Source organism: Lepus europaeus, chromosome 12 (genome assembly GCF_033115175.1).
Source record: "Lepus europaeus isolate LE1 chromosome 12, mLepTim1.pri, whole genome shotgun sequence".
Taxonomy (NCBI): Eukaryota; Metazoa; Chordata; class Mammalia; order Lagomorpha; family Leporidae; genus Lepus; species Lepus europaeus.
The window spans coordinates 7,768,382-7,792,565 of NC_084838.1; the positions used below are offsets into that span (position 1 = coordinate 7,768,382).

Here is a 24,184-nt window from a genome sequence, read left to right on the forward strand (position 1 = left end):
TTAACATCTGTGTCCTATGTCTGCCATTAACGTCTGTGTCCTATGTCCGCCATTAACGTCTGTGTCCTATGTCCGCCATTAACGTCTGTGTCCTATGTCCGCCATTAACATCTGTGTCGTATGTCCGCCATTAACATCTGTGTCCTATGTCCGCCATTAACGTCTGTGTCCTATGTCCGCCACTAACGTCTGTGTCGTATGTCCGCCACTAACGTCTGTGTACTGTGTCCTCCATTAACGTCTGTGTCCTGTGTCCGCCATTAACATCTGTGTACTGTGTCCTCCATTAACGTCTGTGTCCTATGTCCGCCACTAACGTCTGTGTCCTATGTCCGCCATTAACGTCTGTGTCCTATGTCCGCCATTAACGTCTGTGTCCTATGTCCGCCATTAACATCTGTGTCCTATGTCCGCCATTAACGTCTGTGTCCTATGTCCGCCATTAACGTCTGTGTCCTATGTCCGCCACTAACGTCTGTGTCATATGTCCGCCACTAACGTCTGTGTACTGTGTCCTCCATTAACGTCTGTGTACTGTGTCCGCCACTAACATCTGTGTCCTATGTCCGCCATTAACGTCTGTGTCGTATGTCCGCCATTAACATCTGTGTCGTATGTCCGCCATTAACGTCTGTGTCCTATGTCCGCCACTAACGTCTGTGTAATATGTCCTCCATTAACGTCTGTGTACTATGTCCGCCACTAACGTCTGTGTACTATGTCCTCCATTAACGTCTGTGTACTGTGTCCGCCATTAACATCTGTGTAATATGTCCTCCATTAACGTCTGTGTCGTATGTCCGCCATTAACGTCTGTGTCCTATGTCCGCCACTAACGTCTGTGTCCTATGTCCGCCACTAACGTCTGTGTCCTATGTCCGCCACTAACGTCTGTGTCCTATGTCCGCCACTAACGTCTGTGTCGTATGTCCGCCATTAACGTCTGTGTCGTATGTCCGCCATTAACGTCTGTGTCCTATGTCCGCCATTAACGTCTGTGTCCTATGTCCGCCATTAACGTCTGTGTCCTATGTCCGCCACTAACGTCTGTGTCGTATGTCCGCCATTAACGTCTGTGTCGTATGTCCGCCATTAACGTCTGTGTACTATGTCCGCCATTAACGTCTGTGTCCTATGTCCGCCATTAACGTCTGTGTCCTATGTCCGCCATTAACGTCTGTGTCCTATGTCCGCCACTAACGTCTGTGTCCTATGTCCGCCATTAACATCTGTGTCATATGTCCGCCATTAACATCTGTGTAGTATGTCTGCCATTAAAGCGAAGCAACACTGAGCATGAATGAAAGCGTGGGGAGAGCAGGAACTGCGGAACGGAGGGCAGCCCCTCGGGGATGTCTGCCCACTTCCGTCTAGTCCCATCTCCCGATCTGGAGCTCCCTCACAGCCCCTCTCCCCTCCAGTGAGCCCAGCCTTTCAGCAGAGCCCCCTCCCAAAGCCTCAAGTCCAGTCTCTCACAGTGTAAATGTGGACCCAGAACTGAGAAGGGCGGACCTCAGTGAGCAAGCGGTGAGGATGAGAGCGCGCGGCAGCACTTCCTGCCCAGACAGCGGCAGCCTCGAGGTTTTCAAAGCAAATAAACAGACTCCCCGGTTAGCCCTGGATTAACACAAAACTAGAGCAAGCTGGTATTGGCACTTCTAGAAATACGGGGTAAATACACATGTCCTATTTCTCCCACCAAGTACAACTAAAAGCCCTTGACGTTATGTGAAACAAACATAAGACTGAGATGTGAGAGAGTAAGCCAGACCCGCCAGGGGCCTCAGGAACCAGGCAACATCATAGTGATGAGTTCTGTGGTTTTCTTTTTGCCTCAAACACCCTAGCCTTGGAGCTAAAGAAAGAAACCAGCAACTGGGAAACAGCAATAAACACAGACTAGTGGGGGTGGGGGAAGCCCCAACAAAAGCCGGCTTTTTCTAATGAACAAGGCAGCCTAGGACGCTGGAACACTTCCAAACAGCCCCACTCCAGTCAGACACTGCAGAAATCACTGTAGCCCCAGCCCTGCCACGCTAGCCAAGCCCAAGTAAGGGGCCTGTACGTCCGTCCACCCTCACCACGGTGCAAGGCACCTGCCCGGAGAGTCACAGACAGCTAGGATTTCCACCCCTGCTGGGCAGTACTGAGGCGCCCCTCCCCTCCTCCAGCCCTGAGAGGTGTAAGAGGCCTGGTGGAAACCAGCACTTCCCCGTGGTTTCTGACAATGGCTCTCCAGCCCTGTAACTTCGGTGGAGGCCAGGGAGGAGCTCCAGGGAGGTACTCAGACCAGGACTGCACAGGTGGAGGCTAGCAGGGAGCCAGAACTGCCCCTCTGCCCAGTGGTAACCAGCGGCCCCACCCAAGAACCTGGACTCCTACTCCCACGCCTCATACTTTTTCCTGCCATAGCGGTGTAGAATTGCAAGCGGAAAGCAAAGGTTTAAAGGCAGCCCACAGCCTCCTAATAAAGCACCTCGAATGTCCAAGTTTCAAGCAAAAATCACCATCACGCCAGGAAACAAGAGAAGTCTCAACCCCACTAACAGACGACAAGCTAACAGGTGTCAAAACCAGAATGGCAGAGACTTCAGAACTATCTGGACAAGAAATTCTATAGCATCCACCACACAAATGTGTCACTGGGCAATAAGGAACATGCTTGAAACAAGTGGGGAAAAAAAGTCGCAACAAACAGACAGAAAATACAAACAGGAACTGAAAAATACTGAAGTTTTGGAACTGAAAAATACAATAACTGAAATGAACTCAGTGATGAGCCTAGCAGAAGAGAAGAGAAAAGGAATCAGGACCTGGAAGATGGAATAGGCATCACCCAGTGTGAACAACAGGGAGAAAACACACCGCCCAGGAGCAGAGCCTCGGGGCCTGGGCTGTAAAAGAGCTCTGACATCCAGGTCCTCAGAGTTCCATGAGAAGAGAAAGAGGGTCAGGCTGAATATGTACCTCAAAAAAATAATGGCTGCAAACTTCCTAAATTTGGCAAAAGGCATAAGTCTACAGTTAAGAAGGTAAGAAAAACCCCAAGCAATTAACTAAAATAAATCTATACCAATATTCATATAGCCAAACTTCTGAAAAATTAAGACACAGAAAAATTTTTGAAAGAAGTGAGAGGGGCTGGCGCTGTGGTGTAACGGGTAAAGCTACCACCTGCAGGGCCGGCATGCCATGTGGGTGCTGATTCAGGTCCCAGCTGCTTCACTTCTGATCCAGCTCTCTGCTATGGCCTGGGATAGCAGTAGAAGATGGCCCAAGTCCTTGGGCCCCTGCACCCATGTGGGAGACCCGGAAGAATCTCCTGGCTCCTGGCTTCGGATCAGTGCAGCTCCAGCTCTTGCAGCCATCTGGGGAGTGAACCAGTGGATAGAGGAACAAATCTCTCTCTCTCCCTCTGCTTCTCTGTAACTCCGCCTTTCAAATCAATCAATCAATCAATCAATCAATCAAAAAAAAAAAAGCGAGAAATAACATTTTACTAGTAGGGAAAGAAGCATTCAAAGGGCAGATTTCTCAATCAGGATCAGAGTAGCCAAAAGAGTACATCATTTTTCTTTTTTAAAAATTTTATTTATTTTCATTTTATTTGAAATGCAGAAAGACAGAGAGGGAAAAAGACATTTTTGCATGCTGGTTCACTCCCAGAATGTCTGCAACAGCCAGGGATGGTTTAAGCCAAAATCAGGAGCCTGGGAGTCCATCAGGTCTCCCACTTGGTGGCAGGAACCCACCTGTACTTGTACCACCATCTGCTGCCTTCCAAGGTGCATGTGAGGAGGAAGCTGGAGAGGAAGCAGAGGAGCCAGCGTCAAACCAGGAAAGCAGTAGAAGATGGCCCAAGCCCTTGGGCCCCTGCACCCACGAGGGAGACCCAGAGGAAGCTCCTGGTTCCTGGCTTTGGATTGGCCCAGCTCCGGCTGTTGTGGCCATTTGGGGAGTGAACACAATTTTATCTGTCTTCAGGAAATATAGTTCAAACAATCGAATAGTCAGGATGAAAGTAAAAACATGGAAAAATACATATAATGAAATCATTAGCTAAAAGAAGTAGAAATAGCTATATTGATATCAGATAAAAATAGACTTCAGAGATAAGAAAATTACCAGGTAGAAAAGGACATTATATAATGATAAATGGTCTATCCATCAGGAAGACACAGTGACCCTAGAAGTGTGCACCGTCCAACAGTGTGACAGCATGTGCATAAAGCAACAGCTGACAGGACTGGAAAAACAAAGATTCCCATTACAGACTTCAACAGCCATCTCCCCAAACTGACAGAACTGGACAGAAATCAGCAAAAACATGGAAGACAACTCCCGAGCACGCAACCTACAGAACACTTAGGGGACACTCCATTTATCAACATCAGAATACTCGGTTTTTCAAGGGCCCAGAGCGCACAGACCAAGATAGACCATTAACAGACGATTAAAAAAGGTCTCTACCAGTCTCAGAGAACGGAAAGCATTCAGAGTGCCTTCAACCACAATAGACTCAAACTAGGAACCACTAACAAATCAAAGAAAAATCTTTGAATGCTTGCAAACTAAATAACACTTTCAAATAATACATGAGGCAAATAAGTCTAAAAAGACATTTTAAAATACACTGAATGGAATGAAAATGAAAATAAAACAAATAAAAATCGTGAGATAAAGCTAAAGCAGGGCTGAAAGGACACTTATACTACAAAATGCATATATTAAAAATGAGGACTTCATTAATCAATAACCTAAGCTCTCATATCAGGAATCCAGGAAAAATAAGTAAGTAAAGAAGCCAAAAGCAAGCAGAAAGAAGGAAATTATAGTAAGGGCAGAAATTAAAAACAGAAAAATAGAGGAAAATCGATGAAACAAAAATTGGTCTTTGAAAAGATCTAGGAAGACTGGCAAAGAAATAGAGAAACCAAATTATCAAATCAGAAACAGAATATCAAAAATTACAGATTCTGTAGATATCAAATGAGCAAGGGAATGCTATGAACAATTCCACATACACAAATTTAGATGAAATGGACCAATTCCTCAATAAATACAGGTCACCAAAACTCATCTAGTGTAAAACTGATTATCTGAACAGCCCTATAACTATTAAGGAAATTGGATTCATAATTTTAAAACTTCCAGCAAATAAATCTCCCGTACCAGATACTTTCACTGCAGAATTCTAACATCTATAGAATAATCAACAGGGCTGGCACTGTGGTATAGCAGGTTCAGCCTCCACCTGTGGCAATGGCATTCCATATGGGTGCTGGTTCAAGTCCTGGCAGTCCCACTTCTGATCCAGTTCCTGGTAATGGGCTGGGAAAGCAGTGGAAGACAGTTCAAATACTTGGGCCCCTGTATCCACGTGGGAGACCCACAAGAAGCTCCTAGCTCCTGGCTCCTAACTTTGGATTGGCCCAGCTCCAACTGTGGCAGCAATCGGCGGGAGGGGTGAACTGCAAGTAGAAGACCTCTCTCTGTCCCTCTCTCTGTCTGTAACTCAACCTCTCAAATAAATAAATAAATCTTTAAAAAAATATAAATTTTACACAGTGTCTTCTAGAAAGTAGAAGAAAGGGAAGTACTTTCCAATTTATTTTATGAATCTACTACTAGCAAACCAGTATCTCTCATGAATACAGACATAAAATTGTTTTATTTGTTTTGTTATTTTTATTTGAAAGGCAGAGTTACAGAGGGGCAGAGGCAGAGGCAAAGAGAGAGAGAGAGAGGTCCTCCATCTGCTGGTTCACTCCCCAGATGGCCACAATGGCTGGAACTTTGCCAATCCAAAGCCAGGAGCCAGGAGCTTCTTCTGGGTCTCCCACGCGGGTGCAGCGGCCCAAGGACTTGGGCCATCTTCCACTACTTTCCCAGGCCATAGCAGATCAAAAGTGGAGCAGCCAGGACTTGAACCAGCACCCATATGGGATGCCAGCATGGCAGGCAGTGGCTTTACCCGCTACACCACAGCATTGGCCCCAAGACACAAAATTCTTAACAAAAATACTAGCAAAGAAAATTCAACGATAAAAAGAATTATACATCATGATCAAATGGGATTTATTCCAGGGATGCAAGGCTGGTTCAATATTCAAAAATCAATCAAAGTAATCTGCCATGTTAATAAGATAAAGGGAAAAAATCACATGATCAAATAAATTGATGTAGAAAAAGCATCTGAAAAAATTCAACATCCATTCATGAAAAAAAATTCTCAGAAAAATAGAAACAGAAAAGAACCACCTCTATTTGATAACCAGCATCTATAACAAAACCTGTACCTAACATCATATTCAATAATAAGACAGGGATGCCTCCTCTCACCTGTTTCAGGCAAGACAGTGTTGGAAGTTCTATCCTTTCCAATGAGGCAAGTAAGGGGAACAAAGGAAGACATTGGGAAAGGAAGAAAAGACGACATGACTGTCAAGGCAGAAATTTTAATCAATCTTTTTTTTTTTTTCTTTTTGACAGGCAGAGTGGACAGTGAGAGAGAGAGACAGAGAGAAAGGTCTTCCTTTGCCGTTGGTTTACCCTCCAATGGCCGGTGCGGCCGGCGCACTGCAGCCGGCGCACCACGCTGATCCGAAGGCAAGAGCCAGGTGCTTCTCCTGGTCTTCCATGGGGTGCCAGGGCCCAAGCACTTGGGCCATCCTCCACTGCACTCCCTGGCCATAGCAGAGAGCTAGCCTGGAAGAGGGGCAACCGGGACAGAATCCGGCGCCCCAACCAGGACTAGAACCGGGTGTGCTGGCGCCGCAAGGCGGAGGATTAGCCTGTTGAGCCACGTCAATCTATTTTTAAAAGCCCTAGAACAAATAAGTGAGTTCTACAAGACATTAGATATGACAAACCTATAAAAATCAGTTATATTGCTTTAAAATGGCAATAAACAGAGAGAATCAAAATTAAAAGTATAATTCCATTTATAATTGCTCAAATTAAAGTACTTGGGTTTAAAGCCACTAACCACTTCTAACAACTGTAGAAGTTGTCTGCTGAGGCCAGTGCCACAGCTCACTTGGCTAATCCTCTGCCTGCGGCGCTGGCACCCCAGGTTCCAGTCCCAGTTAGGGCGCCGGATTCTGTCCTGGTTGCTCCTCTTCCAGTCCAGCTCTCTGCTGTGGCCCGGGAAGGCAGTGGAGGATGGCCCAGGTCCTTGAGCCCTGTACCCACATGGGAAACCAGGAGGAAGCACCTGGCTCCTGGCTTTGGATCTGTGCAGTGCGCCGGCCACAGCACTCCGGCTGTAGTGGCCATTTAGGGGGTAAACCAATGGAAGGAAGACCTTTCTTTCTGGCGCTCTCTAACTCTGCCTGTCAAAAAAAAAAAAAAAAAAAAAGAAGAGGAAGAAGAAGAAGAAGAAGTAGTAGTAGTAGTAGTAGTAGTAGTAGTAGTCGTCTGCTGAAAACTGTATGTTGGTGGAAGAAATCAAAGAACCAGAGAGCCATACCATGTTCATGGATTGGAAGATTCAGTATAATAAAGACACCAGTTCTCCTCAAACTGATAAACAGGCATAACATTCATTCCCATCAAACTCCCAACAGCAGTTCTTGTAGATATTGATAAGATTATTATGAAATGCATTTGAACAGATAAACAACTTGAATAACTAGAACAAGTTTTTAAAAGAAAAACAATGTAAAAGAAAACATTCTACCTAATTTCAAGAATTGTTGTACTGCAGAGGGATAATCACATAGTATGAAACAGAATGGAAAATCACACAAAATACACAACCGACCTTTGACAGAGCCCACATTTTCCAAAAGCTGCCAGCCCAGCTGTCTTCCAAGGGGGCAAAAGATGGAGCTGTGGTCTAAGTTTACACCTTCCACTTCCACTTCTAAAAAATGGATCACAGGCTTTAAAAACTTTCAGGGAAAAAAACATCTTCACAATCTGGAGCTAGGCAAGGAATTCTCAGATGACAGAAAAACATGATTCATAAATGAAAAAAATGGTAAATTGGACTGCATCAAAATTTAAAACTTGGGGCCAGTGCTATGGCATAGCAGGCTAAGCCTCCACCTGCGGCGCCAACATCCCATATGGGCACCAGTTCGAGTCCCAGCTGCTCTTCTTCTGAGCCAGCTCTCTGCTATGGCCTGGGAAATCAGTAGAAGATGGCCCAAGGACCCTCGTACCTACGTGGGAGACCTAGAAGAAGCTCCTGGCTTCAGCTCTGGCTTTTACAGCCATTTGGAGAGTAAACCAGCAGGTGGAAGACCTTTCTCTCTGTCTCTCCCACTCTAACTCTACCTCTCACAGAAATAAATACAATCTTTCTAAAAAAAAATTTACAACTTTTGCCCTGTGAAAGATCCTGTTTAGTAAAACATGAATATAGACAAGAAAATCACATTTCCTACGAAGGACTTGCAGGTAGAATACATAAGAACCCTTAAAGTTCAACAGTTACACACCAACCAATCCAATTAGAAAATGACTAACAGACATAGAGAGACATTCATGGAAGACAGCACATGAAAAGACATTAAAAATCATTAGCCACATGAATTAAAACCACAGCAGTTACCACAACACACCTGTCAGAACAGCTGACACAATAAATACTGACCATAACAAATGCTGGAGAAGACGTGGAGAAATTGGGTCACTCACACACTGCAGCCCCGTCAGAAAGCAATTTTAGCATTTTCTTAAAAAAACTAAACATGAAATACACACGACCCAGCAAATACACTCCTGGACACTTAACAAGAGCAATACAGCCGGTGCTGTGGCTCACTAGGCTAATCCTCCGCCTTGCGGTGCCGGCACACCAGGTTCTAGTCCCGGTCGGGGCGCTGGATTCTGTCCCGGTTGCCCCTCTTCCAGGCCAGCTCTCTGCTGTGGCCAGGGAGTGCAGTGGAGGATGGCCCAAGTGCTTGGGCCCTGCACCTGCATGGGAGACCAGGAGAAGCACCTGGCTCCTGCCTTCGGATCAGTGCGGTGTGCCGGCCGCAGCGCGCCAGCCGCGGCAGCCATTGGAGGGTGAACCAACGGCAAAAAGGAAGACCTTTCTCTCTGTCTCTCTCTCTCACTATCCACTCTGCCTGTCAAAAAATTAAAAAAAAAAAAAAAGAGCAATACAAACTCATGTCCAAACAAAAACCTGTACATGAGTATTTATAGTATTTTTATTCATAGTAGCTTCAAACTGGAAATAATCAAGATGTCTTTTAATAGGTAAAGGGTTAAATAAATTGTGATACATCCATATCATGGACTACTTATCAATAAAAACAAATATTGATACACACGATGGTTTCTCTGAATGATTCTCTGAGCTTTCTTCTAAAACGATTTATGTTATTTATTTGAAGGCAGAGTTACAGAGAGAGAGGTGAGGGAGAGAACACAAATCTTCCACCCACTGGCTCACTTCCCAAATGGCCATGATGGTGCTGGGCCAGGCAGGAGTCAGGAGCCTGCAACTCCGACCAGGTTTCCCACAGGGTGGGGGCCAGGCAGGAGTCAGGAGCCTGCAACTCCAACCAGGTTTCCCACAGGGTGGGGGCCAGGCACTTGGGCCATCTTCTGCTGTATTCCCAGCTGCATCAGCAGGGAGCTGGGGCGGAAGTGGAGCAGTGGGGACTCAAACTATCGCTCATTTGGGATGCTGGCTCTGCTCCCAGGCAGCAGCTTAACCTAGTGCGTGGCAACGCTGGCCCCACGGCTGAGCCTCTATGAAACAATAAAGACAATGTCAAAGGCTACGTCCTGTATAACTCCACTCTGAAATGACAAAATCACAGAAGTGGAGGGAAGATTAGCCATCAGCGGAGGTGCTAGAGGGAAGTGAGAGTGGCTATAAAAGGGAACGTGAAGTATGATGGAAATTGTACTATGGCTCCTCTTCCCATGCTGTTTGCTGCTCTGATATGTGGGGGCCTTACATCTCGGGAAGGGCTGCTCCAGGATTAGCCAACTGAGGGACACAGTAAGTCTTGACTGTGAGCAACACCTCTGATAAGCAAAGTAACCAATCCAGAGTCCATACCTCAACACCTGTTAACCAGGCTCCTGCAGCCACTGCACTGTTCCCCTGCCCCGAAGCACCCCAGGGCCAGGCTCCTAGGGATCAGCCACACAGCCTGATGAAGTTACTCCAACCCTGCTTCCCCCAGCTCCCTCTGGCCCTGAGTGACCTCTGAGTTTCCCCAGGCGGCCCCCACGGCGGGGCAATGGACTCCTCTTTGGAATTGTAACAATGATCTTTTCGATGGCAAGCCTCTCCTGGTATCTTGGCCACACCATACAAAAAAACAAAACAAAACAAAACACACCAAAACCCTGGGTACATTTTAAAATAGAAGTGTTCTGTATTTTGACTGTGTCAATTACAACATCCTAGTTATGACACTGTACTACAGTTTGCAAGATGTTCTCATTTTGGGGAGAGGGGAATGGGTAACACAGAGGATCTCTCTGCATTACTTTCTATTGTATGTGAATCTATAATGATCTCAAAATTTAAAAGCTTAATTTTTAAAATGAAAGAGGAATTAAAGCAAGTGTCTCATCTTTCCCATCAACCCAGTTAACTGAGGTTTCACTGTCAGAAGTCTTTCGAATTTGTGAACAGGAAGTTTTATGAAAAGAAGGAAGTGCCGGGACACTGCACTGTTCCCAAGCAGTCCTCGCCACTCTACACGAATCCACTTTAGGATAAGCCCTTAGTGGGAACCAAAGTCTTCGGGTCAAAATAAAAAATTCATGGTTTGCAGTCAAGCAATTAAACCACAGTTCCTAAAAGGCCCATCCCAACAGCCAGCAGGTGCCTGCTTCCCACACACCTCGTGTGCCAGGGGCATCTTCTCAGGAGCTGCCCCACGCAACTCCCCTCGGGCCAGGGCTCTGCAGGACAAGGGGAAACATGAGAGAGAACCAGAGTTTGCTAATTCAGGCCAAGGGGAACGAAGGCCCAAGGGCTGGTCATAAAACCACTTTCGTAGTTTCAGTAAACCTCGGCTTAATGTATTTTCTAACAAAACAAAAAGGAGGAACACCTGGTGCCTGTTATCAAAACAAGCTCTGGTTCTGAAAATAAATCTGTCTTGAGGCCGGCCTCAGTCGGGTTATTTCTGCAGTCAGAACCAGCTCCTTGCAGGGCAGGCGTCTGGTGGGGCTCTTAAGATGCTGCTTGGGACACCGGCAGGCTCTGTCAGAGTCTGGGCTCCAGCTACAGCTTCCTACTCACGAGCACCCTGGGAGGCAGAGTGTGATGGCTCAAGGACGTGGGTCCCTGTCACCCACGTGGAAGACCCAGATGGAGTTCTGGACTCCTGACTTCAACCTGGCCCTTTCAACTGGGCTGTTCTGGGCATTAGGGGAGTGAACCAGTAGATAAGACTTCTGTCTGCCATTTAAATAGATAAAGTAAGTAAAAAGTAGCCCCTTGATGGCAAAACAGAGGGAATCCAAGCCAACGGGAAGAAGCTGCTGCCCACTGTTGCTGCGTTTGCTTCCCAGAGGCCGAGCTGTCGGGAGAGGGGAAGGACCTGGGGGTTGGTTCTTACCGTCCCCGGGCCCAGGAGAGACAAAGTACTGTACTGTTCAGACCAAGAGCAAAACGTGGGCTGATCTCTGCTCTGCCCTGGCACCCCAGGAAGCCAGACTGGTGGGAAGTTCCGCAGGGCAGGAACAGCGCCCTGTCACTCCTGGGCCCTAGCCACCTGCCCGTGCTCCCTCCCCACCCCCTCATGGAACTCAGCCTTCCCAGAACGCCAGGTTTCCAGGGCTCGAACAGGAGGTGAAAGTAATGAGCAAATAAACGAATGAATGAGCAGTGCTCAGGAAAAGTCTAATTAAGGAGGTTTGTGAACTAAGTTTTGAAGGATGGGTGAATTTTTAACAAAAAGGGAGTGTGGGAGGGCACAGACACTTTGGAAATATGACGAAAATGAGTTGCAAGGAATGATGGCACAAAGTCATCTCATCAACACGGCGTGAGGCTGTAGCATGAGTCGCAAACAACACCCTTTCAGAAGGCACACGGATGCAGGTGATCACGTCACCGAAATACACAGACCCACACCCAACGTGGCGGAGTGACGCTGTGCATGGAGGCTATCGTGCGAAGTGTCGGCCGCTACAATCTGAAGACTGACCGTCCTCCTACAGAAAACAGCATGACTACCGTGGCAAACACCAGGCCCCTCCAGCACGGGGCCATTCTGCCGGGTCCTGCAGTAACACAAGGACACGCGGGACCCACCCCGACCACTGACAGAGGGAATATCCACACAGTCACCCCAAGATCTGAGGGTGTGGCTGCAGAACTGGGGGGGGGGGCGGGGCTGCTTCCGAGCAGCCTGCAGAATCAGAGACGTTTACCGAACAATGCCCAGCCCACAAGATCAAGCATCCTCTGACCTGGAGAGAAGGGAAGTCATTGGCTGAAATCTCTCTCAATAAACGCCGGCATCTTTTACATTAAGCACCAACAGCACTTCACCTCGTGTGAAGGCACTTGTGCTACGCAGGGTCAGCAGTCCATCTGGGACCTCCCCTGCAGAGCCACGTGGCGGTCACAGTCTGGGCACACTCTGGGCACAGGATGGATCCACCCCACACCAGACAGGAGGCAGCCGGTGGGCTCACCACGCCCGCAGCAGGGCGTCCACACCCACTGTGCACCATCCGGGCCTTTCTGCAGCCTGGCCTTGCACTTGGGCCTGGAGCTGCCGTAGATGCGAAACCCCAGAGAGACGGAGTGGAGGGACCTCTCTGCACCTGCCCGGCCTGCCGTCCCCTTGAACTTGGGGTCAGACCCTGGGAAGACACCAGAGGCCAGTACAAAGAGATGACTCCCACCTCTGTCCCCGGAAGGGCTTCCCGAGGGCGCGGGGCCAGGCTGCACTCCCGGCCGCGCGGAGGCTGGGTAATTACCAGCTCGAGCCCCTTGCCCTGCTCACCGCCCGCTCAAATGCACGGTACGTCATAATCATGCACTGTGCTTATTAACTGTTCTCATCTGACACCGTGCTCCTCTGCCCTGAGCTTCCTGTTAGGAGAAATGATAGGATAGATTCTGCTGCTGTCAGACTCACCAAGACTTCCAGAAAGCCAGACCACAAAGGCCGGCTGCCGCCACAAGCCAGGCCTTGAAGATGACCCCAGAGGCACGGCATATGAAGGCGACAGATCACCAAGAGGGAGCAGCAGGAAGACGGGGAGACCCACGCCCGGGCCTGTGCCCCCCAGGAGCCCTCCCAGGGGAGCGATGGGGGCCATCCTCCCCCAGAGCGGCTGCGAGCTCCCAGGCCCGGCCTTGATTCACGGCCTTGCTGCTTCAGACCTCATTCATCAAAAGACACTTCGGCTTCTCAAATGAGGAACACTTTTATTAGCTTCCCCGAGTTTTATGGCACAAAGCCATATGTAATGATTCTATTTTATGGAAAGTTATACATTCCAAGGGTGCTGGAAGTCAGCAGCAGGTAAGGCTCAGAGCTTTGTCAGAGGGACCCCACTCTCTCGCGCGCGCGCCGTCTGTAAGCTTTCAGGCAGCACTTTAACGTGCCTCTCCCCGCCCCCATGCCCCAGCCCCGACGGCAGCGGTTCCCAATGGGGGCCCATTCTGCTTGCTACCCCCTCATGCTGGGGACATCTGGCAACGTTTAGGGACATTTTTGGTTGTCACCACTGGGGTAGGAGGGGCAGGTGCTACTGGCATCAACTAGGCAGAGGCCAGTGAGGCTACAGTACAGCCCCACGGCAGAGATTTATCCGACTGTCTGGCTTCCAGCATCTAGAGCACTGAGCTTGAAAACCCCTCTCACGGGCTTCTGTGGGACCAGGCATCCTGCCTGGGACATCAGGGCGATCTATTCACTGACAGGTGTTCACTGCTGCCGAATGACACACGCAGTCTTCTATTCTGATGTATTCTTGATGTACATACACGTCCAAGGAAAAAATAAATAAAATGTCAAAAACTCAAAATGAGGAAAGTAAAAATAAGATCGCCTTAGACTCCCAGGGCATATGGTGATACTGACTGAGAATGACGCCCTCCAAACAGAACTCTGCACTGGCAAGCCCCACCCAGAGCAGAATTCCTCTACTGACACGACAGAACGACCAGTCCCAGCCAGCGGGACCACAGAACGCCGGCACGGACCTGTGCTGGAAATCAAGGCAAGTCCTGTGCCAAGTGGTGCTGTGAGGTCAGCCAGAGCCTGGAGCTGGGGGCGGGTCTGGCCCTGGTCACTCACCATGCCCAAGGCCTGGGACTCTGTCCTTTCACCTGTTGGAGTCTGGGGGCCCTGACCTAGCACAGTGGAGATACAGCGGCCCGCTCCTCCGCCTTCCAGGGACCAGTGAGAGCTGAATGGGTTCACGGCTGGGCAAACTGCAAAGAGCTATACAAATTATGACGGTGCGTTTACGCATACGTGGCAAAGATGACAACCTCCAGTCTTTCACAGACTCTTGGTCCCTCTTCAGAAAATGTTACAACTACAAATGACTTAGGAAATGAATGACTCCAATCTCTAAATCTTACTGAAGGTGAGAATGATCAGCACAGAGGTCAAGTTACTCAGCCAAGGTCAAGAACAGGAAGCATCCCGGACGGACTCAGGTCTTTGTGACTTCCAAACCAGGACGATTCCTCCCACGGGGGACACCTTCCCTCCCTGATCACTCCCCCGAGGGAGGGAACGTCCACACACAGGTCAGAGGGCCTCGACTGCAGGAGATAAGCACTTGCGGGATCAGGGAGCGAAAGGCTGGCACGCGGCCTGACTTACCACGTCGTAGCCTGTTGGGGCGCGGTTCCGCGAAGCCACCACCCCGACCCCCGTGAGGGGGTCCATCGAGGTGTCCGGCAAGGCTTCCGAGAGGTCTTTCACTTCAGGCATGGTGGACTGGTCCTGGTCAGGAAAGAAGAAAGGAAACACAAAATTCAAACGGAGCTCACAACATGAACAACGCGGTCTCGACGATGGAACCAGGGTTGGGGGCAAACATCCTGCGTCAGCTCCACGCACCAGCCTGGCTGAGGGAGCCCTGACCATGCCTCACTCCATCCTCAGGCCGCAGATTCAAATCGTCTCTGGCCCCTGCTTGTCCCCAGTTAGCTCTGACCACTGAGCTAGCACAGCTCCTTGCTCTCAGACCCAGAGGCAAATACCCTCCACTCCACCGTCCCACCACCTGATTTCTCAACGGGTACCAGTAACTCCTCTGTGGCTAAACTGGACATGGTCAACACCTTTCCTCTCTCTCCTTTTCAGTGCCTCCTGTTCTGGCCACAGGACTGGAGTCCAGGCTCCATGGCCCCATGGCCTCATGGCCCCACGGCCCCATGGCTCCATGGCTCCATGGCTGCTGGCTTTGAAAAAGCAAATGAACCTCCTGGAGCATCCATTTTCTTGAGCATAAAACGAGGTTATGGTTCTGACAGTCTCAGAGCTGCTGCAAGACCCAAGAATCGAGGTAAAGGAAGGGCCAGCGAAGAGGCCCTGGTACACAACGGGCACACGACAAAGAGCACCGGAGGCCGGGGCGTCGCGGTCTGAAGCCAGGTGGGCACCGTTCCCTAGGGGCCTGGCAGATCCCTCTGTGGTATTTAACCCCCTGGGCCCACAGACACTGACTCAATGCAAACATTAACTGACCGTAATCCTCACCGGGCACGCTGGGAGAAGGGGAGGGAAGCAAGAACTCCTACTCTGTGCTGACGGCCTCTTGATGTGAGCTGAGGAGACAGGTGGGACACAGAGAGCACTGGGTCCAGGCAGCTCGAGTGGCCGCGCAGCAGAAAGCAAATAAAAAGGCAACACCTTATGTAAACGAGTTGAAGTCCTTTTAAAAGGACAAGTGGTGAAAAAGAGCAAGCTACATTCCACCTCCTTCTGCAGCAATTAAACTCTGCTGGCTGGCCATCGGTCTGCCAGATCCTTCCAGGACACTTACCGCTTCCAAAGCAAACGCAGCACCCTGCCTGGGGAGGCAGGCGGAAGGACATTCTTACTTCCCAGCATACAGTCAGAAAAGGCCGAGGCCATTAAAAAGACTGCAGCATCCCAAACAGGAACACTCTAAATGCTGCATGCTCGTCACCCATGGAGCCTGTGGAAGCCACGAAGGCTCCGGATAGACTTGTCAATGCCACGGGAGCGAAGCGAGGAAGCACCGGGCACAGCTGCACTCACAGCTTCTGTTAATGACTACACTAGGTGATGTTTAACTTAATTCTGCTGAAAATATGCTTCTAGAAGGCCAGGGCAGGGGGCAGGAGACCATGCTGCACCATCTCCTGTTTTCAAATTTCGTTTATCAGGCAGGGTTTATCTGCGTGGAGCACAGGGCAGAGTACTTCCTACACACAGTAGGCACTAAGTAAATACTTATTGTGTGAATACGCCTGCGTGCCCCCGATAAAGGTTTGGACTTAAATATCTGCATTTGCCTGACCTAAGGCAAGCACCTATCACAAGTCTCTACATGTGGAAAAGTCTGCATTATTGGCAACATGGAAATAACACTGCTGCAGTTTGCGAAATATTGGTACCTGCTGTTGGTTACCAAAAATGCTTTGCAATTAACATCCCATTAGCAGAATGTACATATTCTGCCAGCGCTAAAATATCACGCTGTGAATTTAATAAAGAACATGTAAGGCTTTTTTTTTTTTTTCCAAGATCATATTGCCTCTACTGTCAGAGAGAGAGAGAGAGAGGAGACGAGGGAGGCAGAAGGTAAGCACAGATGAGAAATCTCTGATTTGCCCATAGATGCACATCCTCAGGTCACACCACTCTCCACCAGGCACTGACAGTATGGCTCTCTGGCTCCAAAGCACACAGCCACTCTCACGGGATAAACAGGCTCTGAAACACACGCTGCTGCTCCCAGAATGCACCGAGGAGGCAGCCCAGCACAGCTTCCAAGATGGCTGCAGGCGTCTCCAGCCGAGGCAGACAAAGCAGCCGGGCCTGTCTGTGCGGTCAGAGAGAGTCCAGCCTGCGCAGGCCGGAGGGCCGGCAGGCAGCAGCACCGAGCATCCCAACACAGGCCATCTCCTTTCCTTCCCCCCAGCTGCCTTGCCCTGGGGACCAAGGCAGCCTTTGTGAAACAGAGACAAATGGCTTCTCACGGTGCAGGGCTGCGGCCAGCCCGGCCACGGGGGCTGCACCACCACCACCACAGCCACGGAGGCTTTTAATGAGAAACGCCCAGGATATCCATGGCAGAGGCCATCACTCACAGCAGCTTGCCCTGAATTACATATTTTCTGACTGCAAATTACTTTTAACAGCGTCTCCACCGTCACTTCAATTGACCTTCCTAACAAAAGGCCATTTATTAACTAGCACTCCGGCTTCCCGGCTGCGCGCTGCCTCCAGCCAGAAGGGATGGCACCTGAGGACTCCACAGCCCGGGGGTCGCAGGCCCGACCTCTGCTCAGGGAACAAGAGGCCGCGAATGAGCTTGCGGAGTGAATGTGGCCAGGGAGGGAGGCCACGGGTGCAGAGTTTTAAAACCAGCATTAACCTGTCTGGCCAGAGGTGACACTGAACTACAACAAGATGCTCAGGCCCACTTGCAACACCCTCGGCTTCATCTCAGCAGCCCTCATGCGGCATGCATGGCTGTGTCGAAACCCGAGCTGCGCACAACACACTCACGCAGCTCTACGGTGCTGCACGGCGCGCTGCAGTTCTCAGGACGCTTTCCCAGGCTCCTGCTCAGTGGATGCGCACACTCAGCCCGGGAGCCGGCTGGCTGGTGTTCTTCCTACAGGAAAGGAACCCGGGCCGCAGCAGAACGACGGCAGAGCCGGTGGGACCCCAGTCCTTGCCTCCTGCCTGCTTCCCCTCACCCTGTGCACAGGCCCCACATCCCACCCGAGAGAGAGCGTGTCAACACTAACTATGGTTTAAAATGCCAAGGCTTCTCTATCTCTGGCCACAGCTCAGCAAGTCAAGCCAGGGGGAGAAAAGCAGAGAAAGATAAAAGTAACAGGGGATTAATTTTCCTCACACCTCAGTTTCAAGATGTAACATTCCCCTCATAAATAATTTAAAACAATAAAAATGAGCTAGGGCCACGTTTGCGCGGGATGGAGGTAAATGTAGGCCTAATGAGGGAGATGGGTGCGCTGCACGGGAGGGAACGGGCTGATCTACGGCCTGGGGTGGGCAGGATCCACAGCACACAGGGGCTCTGTTACCGGGGAAGTTGTGGGGCCAACACGGAGGAGGGCGCCACATGGAGAACTTGTGCCACCCCAGCTGCACCTGCAAGGAGGCGCTGACTGGGAAAGCCAGGAGCTGACCCAGTGTTTGGATGACAAGAGAAGGGACTGAGCCAGCCGGAATCCAACTCCGTTCTCAATAAATGCCAGGTGAGGAATGCAGGCGGAGGGCGCCTGGGAGTCCCATCTGCTGGACACGCGACACTGACCTTGAGCTGATCCTTGCAGATTATCCAACCCCAATCCCCACTCCACCCTCTCTGCTGAGCCGGCCACAGCCTCTGCCAGATCTCCCAAGGCTGGAGGCAGCCTGGGTCTGCCCGGAGAGGCCTGCACACATGTGTACGCGTGTGTGCCTGTGCACACGTGTATGGTCTGGGCAAGATGGGAAGAGGTAGGATTAAGTGTTTCCCATGCAGGCTGGGAGGGGCTGCTTCCTGCTTCTGCCGGCAATGGGGGTGGGGCCGGCTCCCAGCACTGCCACACCGCCCAGCACTGTCTTCTGGGTTCACAGAGAAATGAACTCTAACTATAAAGCCCCTCCACGCAGACGGCACACTGCTCCCTTGTAGCTGATCAAAGAATTACTACAACCAAGAGCATAATCCCTAAAAGTCTGCAGTGACGGGCTTAGCGGACAGACGCTCAACATTGTTTTAGAATCAAAGGCGAGCCTGCAGCTGCGGTCCGCGGTCCGGGAGGAGCCGAAGCTACTGTATCACAGTTGAGAACTCAGGGGAACTTTGATATCATCTCTGTTTAATTTCCACGGCCCTAGTGAGCCTGGGGTTTATCGCGTTTTATCAACTCCCATACTGAAATCAAAACCCGACTAACAGAGCTCAGACCTCAATCTGAGGGGCCCTTCCAGCGCCGGGTCTGGGCCAAGGAGTTTAAAGTGCTTTCAGGGGCAACGATGGCAGGGGGCAGGGGGTGCTGCCTTCAAAGGAGGCGCCCCAGCCTCCCTGCCTCCCTGCCGTGGTGAGGAAGGCTGGCTCAGAAGCCGGGCCAGCGCCACCCGCCAGGGCTGGAGGCATCGCTGGCACACAGCTTTTGAGGAGAGTAATTTCAAAGTATTAAAGGGGGGCAGGTTAAGTGAGGCTCCTGTAATTGAAATGACAAAACCAGTGGCTTAATTAAGTCCCCACAGGACGACAAGCTTGTGATCGGCTTGCTTGAAATCCAAAACCAAGGGCACCAAAGACATACACTGTCTGCCCACGCCCCAGCTCGCCGGGCTGCAGGACGAAGGGAATAAATATTTCACTCGCGGTGGGAAACAGCACAAGAGCAGGGTGGTCAGCGAAACAGTCTGTCCCCCCACGGGGAGCTGGTGCTGCAGCCACTGTGCGGAGGCTCTTTGCCTGTTGCCAGGCAGCCACGGTCTGCAGGAGCCCATGGCCCACTCTGGTGCCCCAGGATTACTGGCACCTCTCAGCTGACAAAATGCCAGCAAGAGACTCGAGAACACGGCCCTGTCCCTGGGCGGGGAGCCCGTGGCTAGGCTTCACCGAGGCACACCACCACACACACAAGCCACTTCCTTACAGCACAGCGGCAGAGACCCCTCCTCCTCAGGGGGCTGTGGGCTGAGGCCAGGGTCCACGAAGCACCCAGGCGTTTGTTTGGCCAGCTCTTGGACTGCCCATGGGGGACTGTGACAGGCTGGCAAGCGTCCACTGTGGAGCCCAGGACTCACCTTTGATTCTGATTTGGTTAACCAGTCAGGAGTCAGACCGCTCTGACACATGCTGTTGGATACCATCCTGGGAAAGTAAATATTTTTTTCTCAGCTCTCCGTGATCACAAAGACTTTTCCAGTTAGGAAACTACCAATTGCCAGCATTTCCTCTCCACACTTCCCCTTCTCCCCCACTAAAGGCCTGCTTCTCCCAATAGAAGAATCTGGTTTATAAACACACTATAAACAGATTCCATCTGACCCAAGCTTAGATGGACAGTAACCCTTTGGTGAGCCAACGTCAGATTTTCCCATCAGTATCTGAGGAGGCCCGAGGTTCAGGCTGCCGCAGCCCCTGCACAATGCTCATCCCGGAATTCCTTCTCCGAAAATAAACCTGGATCAAGTTCTCAGGCACCGCCCTGGCCGAGGCCCTGCCCAACTCTGCACAAACCAAGGACCACCGTTTCAGCACGGGGGCCCCCTCCAGTGCGCTCACGACCCCTGCAGATGCGGGCCGACCCTGCCCACTCCCACCAGGGCTTGCCTGGTGGTGCCACACTGCCTGTCCCCTGGAGAGCAGGAAAAAGGACCCCCAATGGTAGGCAGATGCCCTATCAAACCATCCCAGGAAGCTCCCAAAGCAATGGTCTCTCGAGTTCAGAGACATGAGTCACACCCTTGCCGTGATGGCACAGAGCCCCCAGAGTAAAACTACCAACGTCACCTTAGTGACAAGGGCTGCCAGGCCATGAGAAGCCTGGCTTTGGTCAACCCGGCCACCACGCCCCTCCTGGGTTTCACATGGGTCTTGCGTGATGGTCTTATTCTACCCGTGTGTTGACGACTTCCAAAATTCCTCCACGGCCTGGACCTTCCTCCTGAGACTCAGGCCTGTACCCAGTGTCCTGCTGCCTCTTTTCACCTGCACATCCCACGGACAACAGGCACCGTCTTCTCCCTGGGCCCCGCGCCACAGCCTGCTCTCTACCAAGGCCTGGGACACCACAGCAGCTGTGCTGAGCACTTGAGCGTACAGCAGGGACAACGATGCAAAGTCTTGCACTCTGCAGCAGGGCCACCCATGTCCGCATGGGGAAGAGTGCCTGGAGGGCCTGCGATGGAGACCCTGGAGCCCCACCCTCAGGGAGTCAACGTGGGGGTGGGGGGGGGGCTTGAGGGTGGAACTGCATTTCTAACAAGCTCCTGGCCAACTCTGAAACCACTGGTCCACGATGTGAAATTTGAGAAGATAGTAGGGACACATTAGGAGCCTGACGAATGAATGAATGAATGAAGAAAGAAACCTGAAAGTGATCTCTCACAGAGATGAGCCTCAGAGTGAGTCTCCAGTATCTCTTCCCTCCCTACCACAGGTCAGCCAAGAGCATCAAGTTTCTCCCCTATGACACCCACGTACCGCTTAAAATCTGGGTCCTGTGTCCCACTCCCCCAGACAGGAGCTGTCACTCAGACCCCGGTATCACCCAAGCGTGTGGTCTTCGTACACAACGCCTGCACCTGTGTGCTCACGCACAGCCTTGCCTTGCCTTGCAGAAGGGTGCACACTTTTTTTAGCGAAATGTAAATTGTTCAAATGCATGTTAGGTCCACCATGCCGACAGCGGGGACTCACAAAGTGGACTGTGGATGAATGGAGGAAGTCCCTGGCCTCCCAAAACTGCCAAGCTTCAGGGCCAGTGCTGTGGTACAACAGCTTAAGCCACTACCTAAAACACCGGCATCCCATATCGGTGCCATTTCCAGTCCCAGCAGCTCCACTTGTGTTCCAGCTCCCTACTAATGAGCCCGGAGAGCAGCAGAATACAGCCCAAGTACTGGGGCCCTGCCTCCCGCGTGGGAGATCCAGATGGAGTTCCAGGCTCCTGGCTTTGGCCTGGCCCAACCCCAGCTGTTATAGCCATTTGGGGAGTAAATCAGGAGCTGGAGGACTGACCTCTCTCCTCTCTGTCTCTCTGTCTCTCTCTCTCTGTCTCTGTCTCTCTCTCTCTCTCTGTAACTCTACCTCCCAGATAAAGTTTTCAAAATTGCCAAGTATTACTGGACAAGAAGACACATAAGGCAGCAAAGGCGACAGTGAGAGCCCCGTGCAGGGAAAACACCACAACCCCGGGGCCCAGCACCGAGCACCTGAAGAGGCAGTGAGGCTGGATGCGGGCCTAGCGGGAGCAGCGGGTGCTCAGGCCGGGGAGCTGTGCATCCCCTACCCTGCTCAGATCCCGACTGAAGGGATCTGGGCCAGGGCTGCACTGGATAAGGCTTAGCGAGGGAAGGGATCTGTGGCTAAGAAGACCTGGACCTCACAGGCTGCGGGACGGAATCTAAGAGGAAGGGACTACATGTGAGGGGACTTTCCCTTCTGCCTGGTGAGCCAGGGCAGGGTGGAGAAGGGCTGGTCCCCCTGCAAGACAGAGGCGTGGAGGGACCTCCTGCACGTAGAAGAAGCTGCATCACAGGGGCATGTGGGGGAGCTGCCAGGGGCAAATGGGCTTGGAAATGAGTCCATGAAATATTTAAACAGATACACACCATACACTAAACTCAAAAACCCACTTGCACACCCCTGCTATTTCTAAGAGGTCTGAAGGAAGAGAGTCCCAGGTCTCTGTCCTCCCCTGTAGCTGAACGCTTCTCCAACCCACCCATGCCTTCAGACCCCCAGGGGGCCTCTGATGCTGTTAGCTCAGGATGTGGAGGGGTTGGGATGGGGCGGGGCCATGGCAGGCAGCTTGGGAGTCCGAGGGACCTGAGCTCCAACTGCAGATCTGACACTTACAGCTGTGTGACCCCTTGCAAATGAACTAAACTGGGCGTTGTTTCCACCCCTATAAAATTAGAATAGACAAGTCAGGGTAAGAAATTTGCATCAAAGGACACAATCAACAGGGTGAAAGGGCAGCCTACAGGATGGGAAACATATCTGCAAATCACCTGTGAGAAGGGTTACTGTCTGAATTTATAGAGAACTTCCACAACTCAACAACATAAAGACAAACTACGACATGCAGGTGTTTGGTACAACTGTTAAGATCCTCCTTGGGGGCCCAGTGCTGCGGCGCAGTAGGATAATCCTCCACCTGTGGCACCCGCATCCCATATGGGCGCAGGTTGGAGTTCCGGCTGTTCCACTTCCAATCCAGCTCTCTGCTATGGCCTGGGAAAGCAGTAGAAGATGGCCCAAGTCCTTGGGCCTCTGCACCCATGTGGGAGACCCAGAGGAAGCTCCTGGCCCCTGGCTTTGGATCAGCCCACCTCTAGCCATTGCAGCCATTTGGAGAGTGAACATGAAGATGGGAGACCTTTATCACTCCCTCTCACTGTCTGTAACTCTCTCAAATAAATAAAATCTTTTAAAAAAAAAAAAAATCCTACTTGGGTTGCCCACAACTCATGCTGAAGTGCCTGGGTTTGAATCCTGGCTTCACTTTCCATTCCAGCTTCCAGCCATTGCAGACCCTGGGAGGCAGCAGGTGATAGCTCAAGTAGTTGGGTCCCTGCTACCCACATTAGTTTATTTATTTGAGAGGCCAAGTTACAGAGGGAGAGACAGAGAGAAAGGTCTTCCATCTGCTGGTCTACTCCTTAAATGGCCACAATGGCCGGAGCTGAACTGATTCAAAACCAGAAGCCAGAAGTCAGGAGTCAGGAACTTCTTCTGGGTCTCCCACATGGATGCAAGGGCCCAAGTACTTGGACCATCTTCCACTGTCTTCCTAGGCCATTAGCAGAGAGCTAGACTGGAAGAGGAGCAGCCAGGACAACGAACTGGTGCCCATATGGGATGCTGGCACTGCAGGCAGAGACCTAACCTACTACGCCACAGCACCAGCCCTGCCAAACCGAGTTCTTGGCTCCTGCCTTTAGTGTGGCCCAGTCCTGACTGTTGTGGACGCTTGGGGAGTGAACCAGTGAATGGAAGACTTCTCTCTTTTTCTCTCTGTCTCAGTCTTTCTCTCTCCTTGCCTCTCAAATAATGAAAAATAAATTTAAAAAATCATTTTTTAAAATGGGCAGAGGACTTAAATAAGTGTTTTTTCAAAGATGACATACAGGGGCCGGCGCTGTGGCGCAGTGGGTTAATGCCTGGACTGAAGTGCCGGTATCCTATATGGGCGCCGGTTTGAGACCCAGCTGTTCCACTTTTGATCCAGCTCTCTGCTATGGCCTGAGATAGCAGTAGAAGATGGCCCAAGTCCTTGGGCCCTTGCACCCACATGGGAGACCCAGAAGAAGCTCCTGGCTCCTGG

General features: G+C 51.0%; 1 protein-coding gene across 1 annotated transcript in view; it reads right to left on the minus strand.

Annotated features, from left to right (window-relative positions):
• Positions 1-24,184, minus strand: part of MVB12B (multivesicular body subunit 12B) — a 176,237-nt gene that overhangs the window by 146,993 nt on the left and 5,060 nt on the right. Inside the window, exon 2 of the mRNA XM_062207527.1 lies at positions 14,784-14,906. Coding sequence (XP_062063511.1) covers positions 14,784-14,906 — 123 coding nt within the window. The remainder of the gene's footprint in view (positions 1-14,783; positions 14,907-24,184) is intronic.